The 14,176-nt window shown below is 43.9% G+C and overlaps 1 protein-coding gene across 4 annotated transcripts in view; it reads right to left on the bottom strand.

Annotated features, from left to right (window-relative positions):
* The window catches only part of WRN (WRN RecQ like helicase), a 70,933-nt gene that overhangs the window by 15,057 nt on the left and 41,700 nt on the right, over window positions 1–14,176 (bottom strand). For all 4 annotated transcript variants that reach the window (XM_081940145.1, XM_081940147.1, XM_081940148.1 and 1 more), the window contains 5 exons: window positions 5,178–5,279; window positions 4,802–4,894; window positions 3,157–3,301; window positions 307–477; window positions 134–222 (listed from right to left, as the gene is read on the bottom strand). In XM_081940145.1, the coding sequence (XP_081796271.1) occupies window positions 134–222; window positions 307–477; window positions 3,157–3,301; window positions 4,802–4,894; window positions 5,178–5,279 (600 nt within the window). The remainder of the gene's footprint in view (window positions 1–133; window positions 223–306; window positions 478–3,156; window positions 3,302–4,801; window positions 4,895–5,177; window positions 5,280–14,176) is intronic.

Below are 14,176 nucleotides of genomic sequence, written 5' to 3'. Positions count from 1 at the left end.
TTTGGCTGGCAAAGGATTCAGAGAATTGTAGAATCCAGAAATTTTGACTAGTCTAGAAACAAAAAAAGTCTCCTGGACAGACTAACAGAATGGCTTGAAATGCATGCATTTCAGAATCAGAAGATATAGTCACCTTGGAGTAGGTTTCTTTAAGTATAGTTCCTCATCAGATGGAAGTAAAAGGCTCTGCTCATTTCTTGATTTACTGAGCCAATCTTTACCCTGAGAGCAAAACAAATTACTTAATACACTGATGCCCCAAATTGTCACTTAACTGAGCACTTAGTCTGATGATTACAAACCTACCTTCTCAGTAAGCATGCACATGAGTGCAAACTTGTTTTGACCAGAAACTTCTTTAAGAAAACCCTCAAGCATGAGACGTCGGCCCAATGCCTTCCATGAGTGCTCTGGCCAATCCTTCCCGCTTCCAAACAGAGCATAAGTCCGGAATTTGTCTGGGAGACGCTGAGAAGACTGGTTTAAAACCAAAAAGGCTAGTAATACACTCAAGAATACAGTATTTAAAAGACACAATTCTCTGTTTGCTTCTGCACAATTCTATACAAAGTCATCACTTAACAATGCAGCCTTTCCATTATCCCATCAAGAAATATACATCTTTCTAATATACAGAAAATGACTGCCCTGTTCAAAGAGAACCAGTGTGATAAAAAGTAAACAAGCTGTATTAGACTTCTTTGAAAAAAAAGAGTTGCTTCAGGGTTTATATATTTAGATCGATTCTTCCTGGAAAGGAAGACCTTTTTTCCAATATAGGTCACATTTAATATAGGAATAAAATAGATTAAAATCAATTCAAAATATATCACTGGAGGAAAGTTTGTTTGGAAAAAGATAATCTGAAATGAAAAATTTTACATTTAACTATTAATGTGCTTAGAATAAGAAGGCAGATCAGATTTTAAAAAACTGGATCCTAAAAACAAAGGGCATTGAAACATTTTTTGTGACACAATAATTCTGTGTTTATATCTTCAGGAATCCTCAACTCTTCAGTTGGATCAGGGAATGCTTTTTGCTTTGTCTACTCAACTGTACCCAGGTAAAGAATGTTCTGCATCTCAAACTTTGGGGGAAACTGGGACAAAAAAGTAGTCTACTCAACAGCATGTGCCTCTCTTCATTTTATTCCCTGGACTGATAATGACTTTGCTAAAGTCTTGGGCCAGGAGGGTATGGCTATCTATCCAAATCTTGTTACCAGAAGCACATTTTGTACTGCAGCATTTTTACTATAAAAATCCCTTTGGTAAATTTGTAGGCTACTACAAATGCCACATTATTCTTTCTCCCTCCCCCCCCCCTTTCTGCCAATGTTAACTTATGTATTCAAGGCATTTGAAATCATGACGTAAAATTTCACTTTCAGAAAGTATGGTATCAGTTTAATTAGAAATTTCCAGTATCTCTTAGTTACTGGGCAAAGTATGTTAATGCTTTTTATGTTTTGTATGCATTGTATCCAATTGGTAACCTACTGGTGAAACGTTTAAAAGCAATAGGGAGAGCTTGATATGTTTGATGATCTATTCTCCCAACAATCCTTTTTACACCAACTCTCCAGATGCTCTAAGAGCAGGCTGTGCATAGGGAAGACGAAATATCCATATTCCTCTCTACCTTCATTAGAGGTTTCTGCTGGCACAAAGAACATTTAGTTGCTGGAGAGATGCCAAATGGTTATCACTTTCATGTAGTTATTATTTTTTCTGTTAATATGTTTCTCTTGGCCTTGTTTCATTATTTTTATTTTTGCTCTGGTTTGTAACTCAATTTGGGGTCTTAATAGAATGGGATGCATCATTTCACATGTCCACAAACACAAAGTGTTGGAAATTGGCAGCCTCAAAATGAAACAAACAAACAAAATCTCACAACTGCAGGACCCATCTTTTGAAAGTTTGAGACCTTCCTTTGTCTTAATAGGGATAGTATAGGATTTCAGCTGAGGCAACTTTTTAATTTGAAAGTTCCCAGGAGAATTTGATCACCACTGAAGATGGATTCAAATTTCAAATAACAGGTGAAATCTGATCTCTCTGGTGACTCACTTGAAATCTGTTTAGGAACACACCTGTGCTTATTTTTACCCAAAGTCTACTAGGTTGAACAAAGCTGATGATAAAACAATTTTTCACAAACCATGGGTAAATATGGTGTAAACTATTTATATCTGGAAGTATGCTTCACAAAGAACATTTCTAACCATCTTAATATTATTATCAAACCATTAAATACTTGTTACACATAGAAATAAAAAGCTACGTAGAATAATATATTAGATTTTACATCTGAAATACTGTTAATTATAGTAAATATTCAGTAAACCATAAAAATCAAAAGAAGTATAGTTTCCCGTTATAATAATTAAAACCGTTTCTTAAACCATAACAGCAGAAGAAACTTTCTGACATATTCTAGTTAATACAGAAGATCAACTGAAAATTAATTCTTTTCCTAAGGCATTTTTCAATTTCAGTTGAATGAAACGGTGAACAGCTCTTAAAATAGCCAATTTCATGCATACTGAATGACCTACCTTAAATAACTAACAGAAGGAAGTATTGCCATAGCACTTTCTGACTATTCAAAGTGATTTTTATATATTTTTAGTACTGCATAATAGAAAGGGCTCTCAGTCATACACAGTATTTTTAGAAAAGAAAACTGGCAAGAAATTGTTTCACAGGGTTTTATTAGAAACCATGACCAGTGCCCGGGGGGGGGGAGCCCAAATGCTGGATTATGGAATGCCAAGAGATGGCATTATTTAAATAATCTGTCCTATGGTAGGGCAGATAAAAAGGTAAAAAAAATATAAATTGTATTTATTAAAATTAAAACAAGAGTTAGTCAAATATGAAAGCTCTACAGAATGCACAAAGTTGTGAAAGAAAGTTTGTGAATATTTAGCAAATAAAGGAATGGGACACAATCTTATGTATATTCTTTAAGTCACACACTTTCTGCTACCACGGTAAGTAGCACAGAGCTTGTTCTTTCATATGTAATGAATAATACTGAATTAATAAGAAGCAGAAAACCCTAGAATGCTTGCACTTCCAGACCCACCATTTGCCCCACTACCATGCAAACAGCATTACCAAATTTGCATCAATTTACCATACTTACAGATCCTCTGAGAAACAGTATTGGAACCCCCATGCCAAATCTCTCCTTTAAAGCACATATTGCAGACATCAGTTTATATGCTTGCTGACCAAAATCTTCAAAACTGTCTTGGTCCATTACCGGAGCAGAACAAATGTTCCTAGAACTGCACCAAAATGTATACATTGTTTATTACTGGTATATAAAAAAAGGGTGTTTGTGTGTATGTGTGTGTGTGTGTGTTATTTGTCTCTTTCTTATACGGGTATACAAAGTCAAAGCATCAGTATTACAACCTTGCATAATCGGAAAAGCAACCTAGAAAATGCTTCTTTTCTAATCACTGCAGTCATCAAGACCAATGGGCAAATTAGTCTTCATCCTATTTATGCTTCTTGATGCAACAGCGTTAGTAAAATACCTTCAAACTTATCTTTTTCAATATTCCCACAATACTATGACTCTCATTCATCATTTTTCTTGGACATTAGTATGTTTGTTTCAATTGCATTTCTTGATGTGTCATTATCTTTCCCATATAAATCTCTACAATTTTCAATATTCTCTCTTTTTCCTTTCATCTTTAAGAATGTTATTATTTTATTTTCTATTTTTAAGTTCAAATATTAAACTTCATTCGATTTGCCATCAAACACACACACACATACACACACACACACAAACATTTAAATGTCTTATCACTCTTACATCACTGTTTGTAAAAAGCAGACATTTTTATAAGCAGACATATTTCACATTTGTTACTAGTTTCCAAATAGCCCAATCATTTTTTCTTTATTCTCATCTCATTCTACTCATACTTTCATGTAATCTAATAAAAAAAATCCTTCTGCCCCATGATTGCATTGATGCAGAATGTTGCCCAACGGTTTCCAAACCGATCTCTGCTTGTCTCTCAAACAATAAAGCCTAAAGCATTCAGGGCTGTAAATAGTGAAACACCAACAACTGAAAATCAGTAATGATCTTTCAATCCGGACAGGATATGGACTCAAGGATTTTGCACTGGTTGAATGTCCACCTACGTCATTCTATACCAATGAAAGCATCTAGGCACTTTTCAGAGATAACTTCAAACTGAGCATTTGGCAATATTCTAATTGTAATGCTATCAATGCCTGGATTGATGGTTGCCAGGCCTGACTGTTTTAACTGCAATCTTGATGCAGCCTCACAAACTTTTATTATGTCTTCTGTATGGTCCACTGCACCTCAGCTGTATTTTATTCAAATTAGAAAATCCAAGGACTTTAGCTTGAAAGAAATAGGGTAGGTGGCCCAATGTCAGATCAGATAACAATAATATGGGTTCAAAAACTTTCATGTCCCTAGATAATTCTTGTTCTGAGCTATGGTAACTGATCTCACAGATTTATTGTGAGAATAAAATATAGAAAATCTATCCTCGGCACCTTAATTCTTTAAATTATAAATGTAAAATAATAATAGTGAAACTAAAATAAAATTATATTCTGTGAATTAGCTTTTGGCGGTGAATGACTGAATGGCATACCATAAACTGATATATTCTTCATTTTAAAAGTAATGATGGTTTAAGAATACTTCATTAGCAGAGAGCCATTATCCATTTATCTGCTGAGGGAAGGTGGTTCCAAACCTTAAATCTTTGGGGTGCAACATTTACCTCGATCTGCAATTATCACAACATTTTTCTGTTCCCATGATGCCTGTCGATGCCTTTCGGAGTTGTTTGTCTTCAAAATGAGACAAGATGATTCTGCCCAAGAGAACGTTGGGAATTAAATAAAAGAACAAGAATGTACATGTTAAATTCATTGAAGAAAACAATGAGCTGAAATCATCATCATTAATTAATTCACATAGGAGCTAATTATTTGTCCTTGAATCATCCTGAGACAGACATATTTTGTTCAAAGTATGAAACTGATGGCACAAGTGCAAAAATCCAGCAGAACCCTCTATGACTTTTCAAAATGTCACTTAGCTTTACTGAAAGCTACTGTTTGTCACTTGCTAAAATATACAACATAAACACTTACCTCCGCCTGCAGCTGTTTAAGCTTAGATATTTCTCAATCTTGGCCATCATCTTCAATTTGTACAGGCGAAAGTTATCATTATGTATCTCACTGATTAGGTGTCTTAAAAAGGAAAAGAATAGAAAAAAACTGAAATACTGATAATTCTTCCGATTTTTTTCCTGCTGCCTTCCCTCCCACTTTGTAAATATGTAACAGGAAATATATAGGAATGTATGATGTTATATAACATCAATAATCAACCAATTTTGTTGTATTTAAGTACAATGACAATAAAAATTATACTAATCATCAATTTGCTACCAGTATATACATAGCAAGAATATATAAATATGGTGGTGGCCATAGCATATGGAAGATTGTGACTTGGAAAATGGGAGGGATAAATAATAAAGAGAATGAATTAAGAAATGAAATGAAGGAAGGAAAGAAAAGCAGATTATGCTGTATATTTGTGAAACTAAGAAAAGGGTAGGGCAGTGATGGCGAACCTTTCTGTCCTCGCGTGCCAAAATTGTGCGGGCGCATGCAATAGCGTGCGCACGTGTGCTCCACATCCACAATGTAATGCCCCCTGCCCACCTACGCATGCGTATATGACACCCTCCCCCCGCGCATGCACGCACGATCCCTCCCCCAGCTGGGGGGGGGGGAGTTTTCGCCCTCCCTAGGCTACGGAGGCGTTCCTCAAGTGTACAGAAGGGCAAAACGGCCTCCCCCCGGCTCCAGAGGCCCACCGGAGCCCAGAAACACGTTCTGTTTTTGGCACCAGAAGGCTTCAGGGAGGACCTCTGGAGCCGGGGTAGGCCGCTTTCACCCTCCCAGAGGCTAAAAGAAAGCCTCCGGAGCCTGGAGAGGGTGAAAAACAGAACTTTCAGATGTACCAGAAGTTCGGAAACGGACTGTGTGGAAATGGACAGTCCGTTTCCGAACTTCCGGTAAATCAGGAAGTTCCATTTTTTGCCTTCCCCAGGCTCCAGAAGCTTTCCTGGAGCCTAGGGAGGGCAAAAACGGCCTCCCCCAGGCCTCCGAAAAGCCCAAAAATCAGCTGGCTGGCGCGCATACATGCTGGAGCTGATATAGGGCAATGGTTGGCGTACCCACAGAGATGGCTCCGCATGCCACCAGTGGCACGCATGCCATAGGTTCACCGTCACAGCGGGTAGGGCATAGCATTGTATGATGGTTTTCAATGTATTGTATGATGATCTCTGGAGGGCCAGAGATAGGGGTTGTTCCTCTGTCCTGGTCCTGTTAGACCTCTCGGCGGCTTTTGATACCATTGACCATGGTATCCTGTTGCACCGGCTGGAGGGGTTGGGGGTTCGGGGCACCGTTTTATGGTGGTTCGGCTCCTACCTCTCCGGCCGGATGCAACGTGTGTTGGCAGGGGAGCAGAGATTGACCCTGAGCCCCCTCACTTGTGGGGTGCCACAGGAGTCGGTCCTCTCGCCGCTCCTGTTCAACACATATATGAAGCCGCTGGGCGAGATCATTCGTGGTTTCGGGGTGGGATATCATCTGTACGCTGATGATACTCAGCTGTACATCTCCATCCCGAACCACCCCAACGAGGCCGTCGAAATGATGTCCCGGTGCTTGGAAGCCGTACGGGTCTGGATGGATGACAACCGACTCAAACTCAACCCCTCCAAGATGGAGTGGCTGTGGCTTCCGGCCCCCCGGTTCAACCAGTTGCTTCCATCTCTGGCCATCGGGGGCGTGCAACTGGCCCCCATGGAGCGGGCGCGCAATTTGGGCGTCCTCCTGGATGCCCGGCTGTCCATGGACGACCATGTAACAGCCGTGGCAAGGGGGGCGTTCCACCAGGTCCGCCTGGTGCGCCAATTGCACCCCCTATTGGACCGGGATGCCTTACGCACAATCACTCATGCGCTGGTGACGTCTCGCCTAGACTACTGCAATGCTCTCTACATGGGGCTTCCCTTGAGATGCACTCGGAGGCTGCAGTTGGTCCAGAATGCGGCCGCGCGGGTGATTATGGGGAGTACTAGATACTCCCATGTAACACCTCTCCTGCGCGAGCTGCACTGGCTTCCTGTGGTCTATCGGGTGCGTTTCAAGGTTCTGATTACGATCTTTAAAGCGCTCCATGGCACAGGACCTAGTTACCTGCGGGATCGCATCCTGCCCCATACATCCCTGCGACCAATCCGCTCGCACAGGGAGGGACTTCAACAGGTGCCGTCCACTAAACAGTGTCGGGGGACGACGCCTAGGAGCAGAGCCTTCTCTGTGATGGGCCCAGCCCTGTGGAATGACCTCCCCCTTGACATCAGGATTACCTCCGATCTCCGCTCCTTCCGTGTAAAGCTCAAGACCCACCTTTTTCAATTAGCTGGCCTGGCTCAACCATAGTTTTATCCCATTCCTCCTGACAGTCTTTTTAAATTTGTAATTTTAACTGAGGGTATTTTAATTGTTAATTTTAATTCTATTACCACTATTGTATGCATTTAATGATTGTTACCTCCTCCGTGTACGTGTATGTGTTTGTATGTATGTGTATATGTATTGTATGTATATGTATATATATATGGGTTTTTATTGTACGCCGCCCCGAGTCCTTTTGGAGAGGGAGCGGCTAACAAATTAAATTTATTCTATTCTATTCTATTCAGATTTTGAGGAGTACAGTGACTGAATAAAGGGAGTAGAGGGAGTATGTATTTCCCTAATCCTTGAACCAGGTTTAGAATAAGCCCATATAATAAATAAAGGTGTTATCTTAAATATTATTCTGTTAAGTGTCATAAGTGGATGAACTAAAACATGTTAAATATATGTAATGAGTGAGTCATTCAGAGATCCTGTTTCATGAGTATCTCCTTAAAATAATGGTAGTTATTTTAAAAATATACTTTAAACAGAAGTCCATTCATGGCATATTCTTCCCCATTCATGAGAAAAGAATAAATATAAATTTCAAAGACTTATTTTAATTGTTATTGTTTATGATTAAGTTAATTAGTAAAGGTTAGAAAGATAACAGACTCTGAACAAAGGATAGATTTTTGGGGTAGGAAAAGGACATAGAAGAAAAGGAAAGAATGAAAAAAAGAACTGGAGAAAAAACTCGTAAGAAAAAGTACAAGGCAGATTAGAATGAACAGAAAGACAAATGGTAGCTGCTTGAGCCACAAAAATCAATTTAAATTATGAATGCTACAGGAATGAAAGGAGCTATGTTAATGAGGTATAAAACTGCTTAGTTTCATACCTCATAAATACCTCATTCTACAACACTTAGTAGAAAAAGTAAATCTCTAAATGAAAAAAATACATATAAATTTACAAAAAAGCTGAAATAAAAATGCTATGTAAGGTATAAAGAAATAAAGATGCACTTGCACAAAAAGTAGTCACAAAATGAAGATTAAAAGAGAAAAGAAAATCAAAGTTATTTCCACTGAAATAAAAACATTTGGATGTGGGTGAAAAGGAGTTTTTACAAGGTGGATGGAATTAAGAATTAAATTTATGAAATGATCTGGAATGAAAATGAAATGGGAACACACTTGGAAACATGTTGGTGATTTTTATGGGAAGGAGTATGCTATGTCAAGTAGAATTCAAATGGTTACTAAGATTTAGTATCAAGGAAAAAATATGAAAAGGAAGACGCAAAATATATGAGAATGCTTTAAAAAAGGATAGGGCTGTAGGAATAGATAGTACAACTGGAGGAATGTGAAAATAAGGTTTGTTGATGAAGAAGCTATAAAACTTAATGAGACACTGTATGTCAGCTTGACATACAATGTTATGTTGTTAAGATCCTGAATGACTCGCAACATGACAGATTGTAATATCCTAAAAGTTATATGGGCCTGAACGTTGATGTATTAAAGATCAATATAAGAAAAAATAATAATAATAATAATAAGTTTGAATTTATTAGCCGCTCCCTTTCCAAGTAGGACTCGGGGCGGCGTACAATGGGGCATATAAAACACAGAAAATATATAAAACACATAGGCGTACATACAGAACATACATACAGATACACAAACACGGACTCGGAGGAGGTAAACAATTTACATCATATAGACAGTTAAAAGACCCGCATTAAAATACCCCAATTGTAAAAACCCGATATAAAATTAAGATTTAACGTTTAAAATACAATTTAAAAACAGTTAGGAGGAATAAGAATAATTACGATTGAGCCAGGCCAGATAATTGAAAGAGGTGGGTCTTCAGCTGTACACGGAAGGAGCGGAGATCGGAAGTAATCCTGATGTCACGGGGGAGGTCATTCCACAGGGCTGGGCCCACCACAGAGAAGGCTCTGCTCCTGGGTGTCGCCCCCCGGCACTGTTTGGCGGACGGCACCCGGAGAAGTCCCTCTCTGTGTGAGCGAATTGGTCGTAGGGATGTGTGGGGCAGGATGCGATCCTGCATATAACTAGGCCCTGTGCCATGAAGCGCTTTAAAGATCATAATCAAAACCTTGAAACGCACTCGGTAGACCACAGGAAGCCAGTGCAGCTCGCGCAGGAGAGGTGTTACAGGGGAGTACCTAGTCCTCCCCATAATCACCCGCGCGGCCGCGTTCTGGACCAACTGTAGTCTCCGAGTGCATCTCAAGGGAAGCCCCATGTAGAGAGCATTGCAGTAATCCAGGCGAGACGTCACTAGCGCATGGGTGACTGTGCGTAGGGCATCCCGGTCCAATAAGGGGCGCAATTGGCGCATCAGGCGGACCTGATGGAACGCCCCCCTTGCCACGGCTGTTACATGGTTATCCATGGACAGCCGGGCATCCAGGAGGACGCCCAAATTGCGCACCTGTTCCATGGGGGCTAGTTGGACGCCCCCGATGGCCAGAGATGGAAACACCTGGTTGAACCGGGAGGCCGGAAGCCACAGCCACTCCGTCTTGGAAGGGTTGAGTTTTAGTCGGTTGCCATCCATCCAGACCCGTACGGCCTCCAGACACCGGGACATCATTTCGACGGCCTCATTGGGGTGGTTCGGGGTGGAAATGTATAGCTGAGTATCATCAGCATACAGATGATATCCCACCCCAAAACCACGGATGATCTCGCCCAGCGGTTTCATATATGTGTTGAACAGGAGAGGCGAGAGTACCGATCCCTGTGGCACTCCACATGTGAGTGGCCTCCGGGTCGAACTCTGCTCCCCTGTCAACACACGTTGCGTCCGATCAGAGAGGTAGGAGCCAAACCACCGTAAGACGGTGCCCCTGACTCCCAGCCCCTCTAGCCGGTGCAACAGGATACCATGGTCGATGGTATCGAACGCCGCCGAGAGATCTAATAGGACCAGGATAGAGGAACAACCCCTATCTCTGGCCCTCCAGAGATCATCAACCAATGCGACCAAGGCCGTCTCTGTGCTGTGCCCGGGTCGGAAGCCGGACTGGCGCGGGTCTAGATAATCATTTTCCTCCAGGTGACGTGGGAACTGCTGTGCTACCACACTCTCTACAACCTTCGCTAAAAAAGGAAGGTTGGAGACTGGACGATAATTGACTAGGTCCGTTGGGTCCAGGGAAGGCTTCTTGAGCAGGGGCCTCACCACCGCCTCTTTCAAGGCGGCCGGTAGAGAACCCTCACCCAGCGAGGCGTTCACCAGGCCCAGGAGCCAGTCGCGCGTAACCTCCCAGGATGCCAGTACAAGCCAGGAGGGACACGGGTCCAATAAACATGTGGTAGGTCGCAGACGTCCACGCAACCTGTCCAAATCCTCGATGGTAACCGAGTCGAACTCCTCCCAAAGCGGTCCCTCAAGACTCGCAACGGGCGTCTCTACTGAATCACTGAAAGGGGTCCATCCCATCCGGATTTGAGCGACTTTATCCTGTAGATAATTCCCAAACTCCTCTGCTCTGCCCTGTAATGGGGCTTCCCGTGGTCTCTCAAACAAGAGGGAACGGGTCACCCGAAACAGGGCAGCAGGGCGGTTATCTGCAGACGCAATAAGAGCGGCACAATGTTGACGTTTGGCCGCTCTTAATGCCACAAGGTACGTCTTCAAATATGCTCGTACCTGTGCTCGGTCAAATTCGGAACGGGAGGATCTCCAACGACTCTCTAGGCGTCTCTTGTGGCGTTTCATCACCCTTAGCTCCTCGGTAAACCAAGGTGCCAGGGTGGTTCGTCGCCGCAAGAGAGGCCGCAAAGGCGCCACCCGGTCTAGGGCCCCGGTAGTCGCACTATTCCATGCGTCTACCAGGTCCTCCACTCGGGGGCGGGTCAGGTCCACAGTAGGTGGCCCAAGTTCCGTCTGGAACCTATCCGGTTCCATCAGGCGCTTGGGGCGGAACCATCTAATACCTTCCAGTTCCGCCTCCTCGCGGCGGGGGGTGGCACCAGGGAAGTCCAGCCGGAGAAGTGAGTGATCCGACCATGACAGGGGAATAGTGTCTAGATCCCCTATTCCCAGATCACTCGTCCACTGGCCAGAGACAAAAACAAGGTCCAGGGTGTGGCCTCCCTCGTGAGTAGGGCCCTGAATTAACTGGGTCAGGTCCATGGCTGTCATGGAAGCCATGAACTCCCGAACCCCCTCAGACGCTTCTCCCATCGACGGCAGATTAAAATCCCCCATCACTAAAAGTTTGGGGGTCTCAACCGCCACCGATGAGATCAGCTCAAGGAGTTCGGGCAGGGCCGCTGAAGTATAGCGAGGAGCCAGGTATACTATCAGCAGGCCCAACTGCCTCCCTGGGCCCCATCTCACGACGAGGGACTCACACCCGGATGTCTGCGGCACAGTGAACTCTCTCGGCTCTAGGTCTTCCCGGATAATCACTGCTACCCCACCGCCCCTTCCCTGGGCCCGAGGCTGGTGAAATGCTCGATAACCTGGAGGGCACATTTCCACAAGGGGTAGACCTCCCTCGTGGCCCAACCAGGTCTCGGTTATTCCGGCGAGGTCCGGGTCCCCCTCCAAAATTAGATCGTGGATGAGGGGGGCCTTATTGACAACGGACCTCGCATTGCATAACAGCAGTCTCAGGCCTTGGGTCTGTAGATCCTGACCACCTAGTATGCAGGGGTTGGTACAAACGACCGGGAATGACCAAAAACCCCGGTCTCCCAACCGACTACGTGCTCTTAAACTGTCCTCGCACCTGCCCCTCCCTACGACCGTTGGTATTAAAGTGCCCTGCACAGGAATGCTATCTTCCTTCTCCTCCCCCACTCCGCTCCCTCCTCCTTCGACCACACCTAGATGCCTGGCTCTACCATCCCTCCTGACCTGTTCCCCCCCCTCCTCCCACCCCCCAACCCCAGGATCCCTACAAATTCTTAAAAAATATTTTACTAAAAAACCCCTTAATTTGCGCTTCCTCCACCTCTCAGGGTTAATAAACCCATCCTCAAGGTGGGCCCTCGAAAGGGCTGAAGGCCAGACCTGCGAGAAAGGGGATTCCCGCAGCCGCAGTAATTCCGGCTTCGTGTACATAGAAATGGAATCATGGGGTACAGTTAGTTGGTAACTGGTGCTGAAGAAATAGATGTAAAATCATTTGTTTGTCGAGAAGGTTTTCCTGACCCAAGATGAAAAGGGTGAGTTGATGGGCTAGTCGCCTCCCCGGGTTTCATTCAGGAGAGTTTCAAGATGGTGTAGGAACCGGCAAAGCAGATGTTAAAACGATGTTAAAAAGCAGATATTTAAAAGATGTTTAAAAAGATGTTAAAAGCAAACGCCAAGGTCACAATCAGAATAGTATCAAGGATTCAAACCTAGGTTCTAGGTTTGCCATTTAATTGTGTCTGCTCTGCTCTGAGAGACTTTAACCGGCTCACCCCTCCTATAGCTGCTTCGTTCAGATCTTCCTCCGTCTCCCTTCTCGCCTCTCACACAACGAGGCAGTCCTCCAGGTTTCTGGCCAACGCCCCGGCTAGCACGCCCACACGCCAACACGCCAGCACACCAACAGACCGACATACTTGCAATCTTTCTCATCATCTTCCTGTCTCTCCAGCCTCTCCGCGCTTCTCCCTCACGCCTCCCACACTCCGTTCTCTGTTTGGTGCCAGATGATCCGTTCCATGCTCCACGTCTGGCGCTCTCACCAGCTAGACGGGCAACCACAGCCAAACGAGACCCACTTCGTATCTCCATTCTTCTCCGTTCCTCCGTTCCTCTCTAGCCGCCTGACACTCAGCTCAGCTCCACACTCCACACTCCACACTCAGCTCCGCGCTCCACGCTCCACGCTCAGCTCCGCGCTCCACGCTCCCCATCTGGTGCTCTCACTAGCCAGATGGGAAGCCACAGCCACAGCCAGCAAACCATTCCATAACTCCTTCTCCACTCCATTCCGTTCTCCTTCTCCACTCCATTCCATTCTCCATTCCATTCTCCGCCTAAGCGCTGGCGCGTTCGGCGTCCTCGGCGTCCTTCGGTGTTTCAGCTTCTCGCTAGCCAGCTGACCGCCCCAAACGCCCTGCCCGGCCCCTCCTGGCCAGGGCAGAATCGGGGGGTGGTCGTCGACAAAGCACGACCCTCAGAGTAGCATTAGGGGTCGGCAGCACCTCTCCCAGATGGAAAACCCCTCCGCAATTTTGCGGAGCTCACACGACAGCCGCCATCTGCCTCGGAAGCTCCTCCTCCCCTGACAATCATTGTATGTATGTATCAAAATTTTAAAATAGTAAATAATTCTCACTTGTTTTCATCACAGTGCAGGTCTAATGCACAGGAAATGAATTATAGAATAGAACTACAGTAACTCATAATTTGAATTTGTAGTCCCATTGTAAAATTCAAACATCAATGAAATATTAAACATGGCCAACCAACTTTTATGTACAGGTAGTCCTCACTCAGGGACCAGAACTGGGACTGGCTGCTCAGTTGTTAAGTGAAGTGGTCAGTAAGTAAAACAGCAACTGTGTGTACGGTCTTACTTCAGTTTTCAGCTTTTATTTGCTTTACAAATCTGCCAATGATGTAAAGTGAGTATTGGTCACATTACTTTTTCATCACATTCATAATTG

Source organism: Natrix helvetica (assembly GCF_964273705.1).
Source record: "Natrix helvetica genome assembly, chromosome: 2".
Taxonomy (NCBI): domain Eukaryota; kingdom Metazoa; phylum Chordata; class Lepidosauria; order Squamata; family Natricidae; genus Natrix; species Natrix helvetica.
This window is presented reverse-complemented; position numbering and strand designations above follow the sequence as displayed.